At 43.5% G+C, this 10,907-nt stretch overlaps 1 protein-coding gene across 2 annotated transcripts; it reads right to left on the reverse strand.

Annotated features, from left to right (window-relative positions):
* Positions 1 to 4,785: 4,785 nt before the first annotated feature.
* LOC119284993 (peroxisomal nicotinamide adenine dinucleotide carrier-like) lies at positions 4,786 to 10,579 on the reverse strand. Of its 2 annotated transcripts, XM_037564183.1 has the most exons (12): positions 10,294 to 10,579; positions 10,141 to 10,230; positions 9,953 to 10,045; positions 9,800 to 9,874; positions 9,242 to 9,372; positions 8,293 to 8,347; positions 7,572 to 7,727; positions 7,064 to 7,132; positions 6,871 to 6,978; positions 6,132 to 6,200; positions 5,393 to 5,447; positions 4,786 to 5,216 (listed from the first exon to the last, which is right to left on the reverse strand). In XM_037564183.1, exons 2-12 carry the CDS (start codon positions 10,219 to 10,221, stop codon positions 5,020 to 5,022), a joined length of 1,089 nt encoding a protein of 362 aa, XP_037420080.1. In that variant the 5' UTR covers positions 10,222 to 10,230; positions 10,294 to 10,579; the 3' UTR covers positions 4,786 to 5,019. The 2 variants fall into 2 exon arrangements, with proteins under 2 accessions (XP_037420080.1, XP_037420079.1); XM_037564182.1 differs by having other exon boundaries at positions 10,141 to 10,578.
* Positions 10,580 to 10,907: the final 328 nt, after the last annotated feature.

Below are 10,907 nucleotides of genomic sequence, written 5' to 3' on the forward strand. Positions count from 1 at the left end.
CTCCTCAGGGGCGGCCTCACCAGGCTGGCTCGCAAGGGGCGAAGAGATCAAGGCAAGGGATACCTCGCGAGGTTTGCGTGATGCAAGCCATGACGACTGGAGCCAGGCGGGTGCCAGCACGTGCAGTGTCCTTGTTTCCTCTTTGGTGCTAAAGAGGCAAGCGCAGGTGAGGAGTCCCGAGGCATCAGGCAAAGGTTTCCATATCGGTGCAACAATACCAAGACCAGCAGGACAGTAGGATGGAGGTCACAGTGGAGCCCAAGATGTCGTCACCACGAGAGCCTTTGGCAGGCGAAGACTACTTTTGCCAGGATAGCTTGTACTAGCTGCCCCCCTTCAAATTGGCCGTTGTGGGATCCCTTCCCGCTCAATATTTGGGAAGAGTACCCGTGCCTCTATAAATAGGACTAGCAACCACCATAGAAAGGGGAAGACACAGCATCGAATCTTGGACTGGATCCATGCCACCAAGGCAACCACACCAGCTCACCCAACACAAGAACACCTCTCCTCAGGAGGCCGTTCTTCCCTTGTAACTGTTCATCCTCAACCCAAGAGGCAATCCACCACACCACACTGGAGTAGGGTATTACACCACAACGATGGCCCGAACCAGTATAAATCTTGTGTCTCTCGTTCTTTGGGTTCGTCGAGCTAGGCCGTGAGAACGTGGAGTGTGCGAGCTAGGGAGGTTAAGAGATCTTTGTGCGCACCCTAGTGTTCGAACCTCAATGGTTTTGCCAGAACCCGAAATTCGACACCCTCTGGAGATCACTAACTTCAGACCCATTTCTCTAGTGCATAGCGCCATCAAGGTGCTCACCAAAGTGCTCGCCGTGAGGTTACAACAGTACATATCTATGTTGATTCACTGCATGCAATCTGGCTTCATTAGAGGAAGGGCAATTATGGAAAACTTTGTGTTAGCCTCCGAACTGGTACAATGCGCGCGGAAGAGGAAGATCCCCATGATTGTTCTTAAGTTGGACTTCAAGAAAGCTTTCGACAGCGTAAATTGGGACTACCTTACCAATCTGCTACAACAAAGAGGTTTCGGCGGTCAATGGATCTCCTGGGTCTCTATTCTCCATTCCGGCAGGGCCAAAGTCATGATGAATGGCTGCCTTGGGAATGATATTCTCTTCAACTATGGTGTTTGATAGGGCGACCCGCTATCTCCATACCTCTTCATCCTGGTTGCAGATATACTTCAATGGTTTTGTGTTGCTGCAGCAGCTGATGGGGTTCTGGAATGTCCTATAAGTGGTTTGGATTTCTTCCCAGTGTTACAGTACGCAGACGGCACTTTGATTCTTTTGAAAGGTATAGGCACACAAGCTGCACGGATCAAGGATATCTTGTAGGAATTCTCTGACTTCTCTGGATTACAAATTAAATACCATAAGAGTACTTTCGTACCTATCCACATGAATGAAGATGATGCAAAGGAGGCAGCAAGTATTCTTGGGTGCCCGATCAGTTCGCTGCCATGCAATTATCTTGGCTTACCCCTTTCTATTCACAAAATCTCCAACTCAGTTTTGATGTTGTGATTCAAAAGATCGACCAGCGTTTAGTGGGTTGGCTGGCCACATATCTTTCTTGGGGAGGGCGCCTCACTATGATTGATGTCGTTCTTTCCTCCATTCCAAATTACTACATGACATGCATCAAATGTAATAAGAGCAGCCTGGCCAAAGTAGACAAGCTCAGGAGAAACTTTCTTTGGCAGAAGAAAGCTGACAAACAGTGGGTTGACTGCTTGGTAGCCTGGGAACAGGTTGTTTCTCCCAAGAAGTGTGGTGGTCTTGGGATTAGAGATGTGGAAGCACACAATGATGCCATGCTCTGCAAGTTCGCCAACAGAATTCTGCAAGGTTCATTGATATGTCTCCGACGTATCTATAATTTATGAAGTATTCATGCCGTGTTTACAATAATTTTATATGGTCTTGGTATTTTGATTAGAACTAACACAGACTGGCACTGTTTTCAGGAGAACTACCATGGTGTCATTTTTTGTGCAGAAATAAAAGTTCTCAGAATGGGCTGAAAATTTACGGTGATTTTTTTATGGACCAAAAGAGAACCCCGAAGCACAAGAGTTGGACCAGAAGCTTCACGAGGAAGCGGAAAGGGTGGAGGGCACGTTCACCCCCTAGGGCGCGCCCCCTGGCTTGCCGCTGCCTCGTGGACCCCCTTGACGTGAGGCCGACGCCAAAAATTCCTATAAATACCAAAAACCCCAGAAAGAAACCTAGATCGGAAGTTCTGCCGCCGTAAGCCTCTGTAGCCACGAAAAATCAATCTAGGCCCTCTCCGGCACCCTACTGGAGGGGGCCATCATCACCATGGAGGCCAAGGATTAGAGGGAGAACCTCTCCCCATCTAGGGGGCATGGAGGAGAAAGCACAAGGGGGAGACCCTCTCCCCCTCTCTCTCGGTGGCGTCGGAGTGCCACCGGGGGAACCATCGCCGCGGTGATCGTCTTCATCAACATCACCATCTTCATCGCCTTCCTCGTCTCTTTTCGGTGGTCCACTCTCCCTCACCTCGTTGTAATCCCCTACTTGAACATGGTACTTTATGCCACATATTATGATCCAATGATGTGTTGCCATCCTATGATGTTTTGAGTAAATTTCTTTTGTCTTTGGGTTGATTGATGATCTACATTGGTTTGAGTTGTATGTTTTATTTTGGTGTTGTCCTATGGTGCCTTCCGTACCGCGCGCACGTGAAGGATTCCTGCTATAGGGTGTTGCAATACGTTCATGATTCGCTTATAGTGGGTTGCTAGAGTGACAGAAGCTTAAACCCGAGTAAGTGGGTTGTTGCGTATGGGATAAAGGGGACTTGATACTTTAATGCTATGGTTGGGTTTTACCTTAATGATCTTTAATAGTTGCGGATACTTGCTAGAGTTCCAATCATAAGTGCATATGATCCAAGGAGAGAAAGTATGTTAGCTTATGCCTCTCCCTCATATAAACTTGCAATAACGACCACCGATCTTGTTAACAATTGCCTAGGACAAATTGCGCACACCGACCCATCATTATTCCACACTCGCTATTTGTAATATATTATAATATATTCTAACTTTATGTTAACAGCACCTATTTTTATGTTTTAGCTCTCCAGTATCATGCAAAGCTATCCTCTTCATACCCACAACGTAGTTTTATTTCTCGTTTCTAGATGAAGCAAACGTTCGGTGTACGTAGAGTCGTATCAGTGGTAGATAGGACTTGAGAGAATATTGATCTTACCTTTAGCTCCTTGTGGGTTCGACACTCCATACTTATCACTTCCGCCTTTGGGAATTGCTACGATGATTCCTTGCATTTGGGGATTATCATTCATCAATTCCATGCTATCGATGGTTCCAATATAGATATCTAAGCAAAAGTTTGCCTGACAAACTGAGGGCAACAGACACGCCTATCTGGAGAGCCATGGCAAAATATATACGTATGGTGCAACAAACATCTTTTTGTCATGTGGGAGATGGGAAACTAACTGCTTTTTGACAAGACAAATGGTGCCACGCACTTCAAATCAGCTCTTCCCCACTCTGTTCTCCTTTGCCAAAGATAAGCAGTGTTCGGTTGCCTCGCAATACCCCAGTCGTTGGACGTTGGAGCTTCACCCCAATCTCTCAAGGACTGCTACACAATACCCCAGTCGTTGGACCTTGGAGCTTCACCCCGATCTCTCAAGGACTGCTACGCAGGAGCTTCATGCTTTGAGTGAGCTACTCGCCTCTGCCCACACACCTTCTGCAGGCCTCTCCGACTCTCGAGTTCATATCTTTTCTGATAAGCCTGCAGCAGTTAGAGATTTCTACAGTTTGCTCACCTTCAGGGGGGCCCTTTGGGCACCGGCCGACGTAGTTTGGAACAAGGTGATTCCGAAGAGATGGAGAGTTTTCTTTTGGCTTGCTCACAGAGGGCGTTTGAACGTCAGAACGACCATGCTCCGCAAGCAATGGAATAATATTGAGTACCCTTTCTGCGATCTCTGCCCGGCGGAAGAAACTATTGATCATATTACTCTGCGATGCGCACCCGCTCACTGCACTTATGGCAGAAGCTCGGGCTACTTCAGCAAGCAATTGCATCACTCTCCTTGCAGGACTTTGTGCCCAAAATGAAGGCGGTCTGTCATCACTGGGTTGTGCTGATCGCTGCATGTGCTGCTCAACTCTGGAAAGTGGCGCAACGCCAAAATATTTGACAAAGTGGCCATATCACATACTGCTTCCGGGGCTGCTATAGCGGAGATGCTACGTCTCTGGTGCACCAGAACGAACGACAGTTCCTTGCAAACTTTTCTTCTGTGCAAAGCGGATTCTTTTTCAGCCGCTTCTTAGACCAGTTCATCTTTATCCTGCTGTACTCTTTTTCTGATGCAGCGATCTAGCTAGCATCCTTTGTACTCTAACAATCCTCAGACCTTATGGTCTGGCTTTGGAATATATACAAGGTAGACTGCGGCCTGCCTTTTTATGCAAAAAAAAAAAACACAGACACACTTATTATGGACCGGAGGGAGTAGCGATTACCAGTGAACAAACTCGATTCAGCTAGCTGCTTTCGATGAAATAACTGGCCAGACAGCTCTTGATGCCAGTGGTCAACTGCCATTGCACCAAACGACAGCGTCACTGAGACAGTGACAACCAAACGTCGCACACCGCCATACGGCTCATGCCCCCCGGTTCAATAAACCAAAAATAAATCAATGTCTGGGACTCAGACTATGGATTTCCTGAGGCAGTAATTATTTTTGAAATGGTCACCGGGGGGAAAGACTCCCCACCTGAATATATTTCAAAGGTAGCAGATGTTACAGAGTTCACAGATGGTTCGAAGAGAGGAACTCACGCCACAAAGAAGAACATCTTTAGCAATTAGAGATATTTAAGATTTTCTGACTAATAAAGAACTGAAAGTGCATTTTCAAAAGGAATACTACATGTGGAGACAACAAAATAATCTGATCAGAGAACAAGATCTATAGTTTGTTAGATCTAGTAAGAAGCAGAGTCCTGCTCCTGGCAACTAAAAGAACTACAAACTTAACCAGCTCCTCCTTCACCATAAAAAGGACCGAGGCGGCAAGAACACTCTGTACAATCTTTGTACCCATTCCTTTGTAAAATCCATGCAATCCCTCGTAGCGAATCATCTTCAATATTGCATCTAATGTACCTGGTAAATACAGGCGGTCAATCTCATGCCACTTTTGAACAGAGGTGACAGGAGTAGATGCACAAGCATAAAACGAGGATACAGCAGATCGTGCACAATCAGAGCACACTGGTTCAGAAAGCCATTAAAACTCCGACGTTTTTTACAAGTTTTGGTTAAATGCTGGTGAAAGATACCTGTATATCTGGACGCCGCGTTCCTGCCAATTTCCTGTTTTGCCTGCAACCTAGACTGCAAGGGGTAAAATACATGATCAAAACAGATTGAACATAACATAATTTCTTTGCTGTTAAAGTAAACCCCATTTCAAACCACACGGAATAGGCTGTGTAGTTGCATGCATGCCTGATCAACTAGTTGCATTCACATTCCACAGCAGATCTAGATTAAACTCTTTTTGAGTGAAATTTGCATGCTGTTGTGTGGTCACATAGATGACAGAACCAGACATTCATGATGCTATGCGTCAGGTACTAGATGGTGAGCCTACTGATGGGGCTATTTTTCTCAATACTGCACTGCAGGAGATCAAGTAGTAGTTTCTTTGCTAGAACTGGGAAACAAGGTAACAAAATGGAAAGAAACCCCTTTTTATCAGAGTCTGCTTTGCAGTTCAGCTTGGTATAATCCAATTGAGTCATTTGGATAAGTTCACAAATACCATATGTTTCAGATTTTCCCAAAATTTTCTAACTAGGGGCATCTTTCTACCATAAATTATTTTTTAAAGATGTGCTTCAGATAAGTATGGGTAGGGCAGCACATTAGTGATAAACTTTGCAGGTGATGAACTGCCAAATACTCCCTCCGTTCCAAATTACTCATCATAGAAATGGATGTATCTAGAACTAAAATACATCTAGATACATCCATTTCTGCGACGAGTAATTCGGAACGGAGGGAGTATATTTTTACCTTGACCACTAACAACGGGTAGGTCACAAGAGTAGCTCCCAGCTTTGCCATTGCACCTATTAAGAATACCTGTTCAAGGGAAAATACTGAGAATGAAACATAGAAATATATGTGAGAATATTTCCAAAAGCTTGTACTGTTGTTTAGCTTTGGATTTGAAGTACAAATAAACAAATATAGATCTGGGATGTGGAATGAGACAAAGAGAAATAACTAATTGTCTAACTGCAATAAACAGATATGCATTGCATTTGTACCAAAATGGAGCAAGAAATAACCAGGAGTCAAGGATCCTCCTCCCTGAAGTCACCTCCCAAGCTGGACATTGTACAACATGCAAGCATGCCTAAAAACAGTATATATAATGTCCTGACCCTTTGTGCCAATAAATGATCTAGCTTTCTCAAATAATCACAGTGTGTATGTTGAAATACAATCATGTAACGGAGAAGTGATCTGAGATAACTGCATCACCAATGAAGAATATTTACTATATGAAGCATCAAGCAAGTACTTCTATTCATATATATAAGAGATATAAACCTGCACTTGGATAAATAGTACATAGAAAACAAAGTTTCTAGGAAGACAGTCACAGGTACATGCAAATTTCTAGAAACAGAAAAATAAAGCTTCTAGGAAGACAGTATGCTAACAGTTAACAGTCAGTAATTAAACAGTCCAAAATAACATATATTCGTGAACATAGAGACATGAACTATAGATAAACATCCCTTACCTCCATAGCAGTGATATTCTTCTTGGGGAATCGCTTTCCAGACCGCTTTGACTTGAGATGCTTTGACAGTGTTTCATATATCATAAACTGAATTGATGGATTGCATACCTGAAGGTTCACATGGTTCAACCAATGTTATTACATATATGTCCACTAAATTTTGGTTCTGATGTTCTTGAAACAGATAACTAACCATAATTAGTGTCGGAATAAGTCCTTTCCAGAATCCACTTATGCCTGATTCACGATAGACCTCCCGGATCTGTTTAACACTGATAGTAGTAAGTATAATTATGTCTCGTAACTTCAGTTGAGAAGTAGAAAGTTAATTAGCAAGACTGGACACTACGGTGTTCTAATGCCAGTCATCATTACTGTTCAAATATACAGATGGAAGTTTTAGCAGATGATATTTGTCATATAGGGTGCAGTAATCAAGCCTACAGAAATAAGGTGATCGAACAAATTCGAGATAAATAGTTGGTGGAGTGGATCTAGATGAATGCTCGGCCTGTCTGGTGCTCATGGGCTCTACAGGCAAGCTTAATGTAACTTGAAGTTTAAACTCAACAATTCCAGCAGAAACGTCATCAGTGATTACATTTTAAAAAGAGAAACGGTATTTTAATTTCTATGTTTAGTATTTTCTAAGGAATCCGAATAGTAAGAACATTCGACAACTTGAGAAAAAGAGTGCTCACTGCTTGAAGTGTGCCATATGGGCGAGGTTTTTCAGAATCAAGCTTAGCTAATCTATCCTTAAGAATATGAGCATCCATTGGATTGGCCCTGGATATTTCCTTAAGCAAAAGCTCCCTCTTGGACTCTATCACCTTCCTTTCTGCCTGTGTATGTGTCTGAAAAGTAGGAGGGGAAATCATCTGCTGATCAGATATAAGTAAAGCATTACTTTCTATGGAATAGCATATAGAGACATTGCAAACTATTAGTGGTTGCGTTATAATTGTTATTCTTAGAGTGAGCAAAACCTTTGCACAGTTTTTTGTAATAGTGGTTGCATTACTAGTACAGGCCTGGTAACGACCGTATGGACTTCCAACTAATTTCACAAAAGGATGGCGTGGCCTAATAAGTACTCCCTCCGTCCCATAATGTAAGACGTTTTTTGACACTACACTAGAGTCAAAAAAAGTCTTATATTATGGGACGGAGGGAGTAGTAACCATTGTGCTTTGGTAGTGGAATGGGGCCCGTTTGTGGACTCCTTGTCATCATCAAAGACAGAGCAAACACAGTACACACGTATTAGGATGTAGTGGAAATCGTCGCACTGCTTTCACTACAATAGGGTCTCGTTAAGCCTATTTCGAATCTTGTAGTCTTCTGGTAACTCTTTTGTTCAACAAAATTCAGTGGTTCTCATGCCAAATTTTTAAAGGAAGTTCGTTTAATAAAGTTTACCTGCATACGTGTGACAAGAACCCATATTGGAATTGTAAGAAGAACATTGATTGACCTGAAGCACAGAAAGGATTCCATGAGCATGCCTAAGGATCAATCTCAGTATCTCATGCAACTCGGTTTTTTTTATTCATACAGATGCTTCAGTTTTTACCAATAAATAAACCAAGATAACTGCCAAGAACTGAAACACACGGCACGATATTCATGAATAACTTAAAGATGCATAATCCAAACAGATACAACCTGGATGAAAGGACTGCAGAGCTACAACAGAGGTAATGAAACTAGATGGCTGAGGGGAAATAGAACCCTGATATCCTTATGGAATATTCCTATTATTTAGTAGTTTACGCATTATGTTCATCCCTGGTTGGTTATTCCCGTTATACTTGTCCCTGCAACGAACCCAACACATGTCACTAAAGATAAATTTCATCTAGAAGTTGTCTCTGATCTTTCTTGTGAAGGGGATATAATCCACTAGACGACTATGAAGGAGTGTAAGGTGATTGAGTTTGGGATATGGTATAAAATTATAATTCATCAGAACAGAAACAGCCTTGGCTGGACAGAATTACAAGCTTACAGCTTAATGTGAACCATTGCTTCGGTCAGTCACAGGCAGGATCAGGGCAACAGTCATAGGCTCATAGCTGCCCATACATTAGCATTAATTGCATATTATCATCTGCTATCTAGTTCAAAATGATTTCAAGTTTCAACAGTCAGTGAACATTTACATGTTCATGTCAAAGTCAAAGCTTCCACAGGCAAGTGCACAACTCTTCTGCAAAAGCCTTTGTTTGATTGCATCCATGCTGCTGGAATGCCCTCTTACACTAACACCAATAGATAACTGAACAGCCCCATCCAGGATTTCTTACATTATCATTTCAAGAAAAATAAGTGACTGGTCCGTTGAACGAATGCAAGTAGGTTGACTTACCCAGCAACAGCTGCAATAACAAGCCAAGAAAACATCCCAACAGTGCCATCCCCTAGGCCCTTTTTCCCACGAGCAGCTGCCACATCTTCCACCTTGTTCTTGAGAAGCTGGTAGAAGTAGTAATAGATTCCCTGCAAATGAAAAAACACAAATATGATACTCCCTCCGTTTTTATTTAGTCTGCATATTAGGTTTGACTGAAGTCAAACTTCATAAAGTTTGACCAACTTTATAGAAAAAATTATAAGCATTTACCATAACAAATCTATATGATGTGTTAGTACATTCAACAATGAATCTAATAGTACTGATTTATTATTGTATATATTAATATTTTTGTTTATAAACTTAGTCAAAGTTTACAAAGCTTGACTTTGACCAAAGCTAATATGCGGACTAAATAAAAACGGAGGGAGTACTAGTACATAAGAAAATCAGACTAGATGGAATTATCAAGTGTCGCGTACTGGGAAAGAACACCATAGGTCTATGATTGTTCGAGAATAATGTTGCACATACAGAAAAACAGATCAAGAATTACAAAACTATTGTATTTACCTGCGAGGCAGCGGTGCCAATAAGTGAGGGTTTGAGGCCGCTGTACAACCCACCCCAGCCTTCCGTTTGGACCAGCTGCAGTTCCACAATTAACCACTAGGACATTAGCATTGGCAACTGTAAATAAATGATGATAAACCTAAGAGGAATCACCTGGAGCATCTGGAAGAGGGTGGAAGCGTCGGAGCCACCGCCACCGGCCTTCTTCTTCTTCGCTGACCTCTCTGTCTGCTGCCGGGTGTTCACCTGTCGAGACATCACCAGGAAGCGAGAGGAGTGAGCTGATTAGCGGGGAGTAGTGGAATTAGTTATAGAGAACGGGAGGGGAGAAGGGTTGGTACGGTCTGGAGGGGGTATGTGATGATCTGGGCGATGATGCCGCCGCCGGCGCCGGCCAGCCCGTTCACCACCGCGCTCGACATGCCCCCAACCTAACAATCGGGCGCAATCAGCAGGCGGTGTGGCAAATTGCTCCGAGCCAGTCGAGAGAGTGCCTGATAATAGCGGGGTCGCCTTGCTACTGGAACGCTACTGCTTGTCCGGCGGAGGCGCCCACCGTTGCGCCGAGCTGCCGCGGACGCGAGACAAGGCGCCAAGGTTGACCGTCGGCGCGCCGTGTGGAGCCGGAGCCGGAGCCGGACTGTGGAGCGAGATTTGGGGAAGGGGAGACCGAATTGGTTGCCACTGGCACTGGCGGACGACGGGGACGAACGAGGGTGTGCTCCGCGATTTTTCACATTTCGCTTTCCTTCGCGGGGATTAGGGGAAGAGAGAGTCAGGGTGTCAGATGGGCTTGGGCTATCCTCTCGCCGTCGACGTTTTTAGGCCTCCTTTGTTTTTGTTTGTTTGTTAGGGAATTTAGGCCTCCTTTGGTCGTAATACGACGATGGAGAACTATTAGAAATGAGATGATATGGATCTTAATTTTTATTAGCAAATAAATGTCACTTGATTCATAAGATATCATATTTTTCATTGAGTCTAGGCTATTTTTATTTCTTTGAAATGTGAAAGATTGGTTTATATCCTACTCCCTGTATCACGACACGTATTATGAAAAAGAGTGAGTACATAGGAATAGGAATCCATTTCTCTAAACCAAAGGCTT

The sequence above is a fragment of the Triticum dicoccoides genome, chromosome 4A (assembly GCF_002162155.2).
Source record: "Triticum dicoccoides isolate Atlit2015 ecotype Zavitan chromosome 4A, WEW_v2.0, whole genome shotgun sequence".
Lineage (NCBI taxonomy): Eukaryota > Viridiplantae > Streptophyta > Magnoliopsida > Poales > Poaceae > Triticum > Triticum dicoccoides.

Coding starts and splice junctions, on each gene's coding strand:
- LOC119284993 (XM_037564183.1), bottom strand. CDS start 10,221: ATGTCGAGCGCGGTGGTGAACGGGCTGGCCGGCGCCGGCGGCGGCATC. Junction 9,373..9,799: donor TTGGCACCGCTGCCTCGCAG/GTAAATACAATA, acceptor TTTCATTTGCAG/GGAATCTATTACTACTTCTA. Junction 6,979..7,063: donor TTATTCCGACACTAATTATG/GTTAGTTATCTG, acceptor GTGAACCTTCAG/GTATGCAATCCATCAATTCA.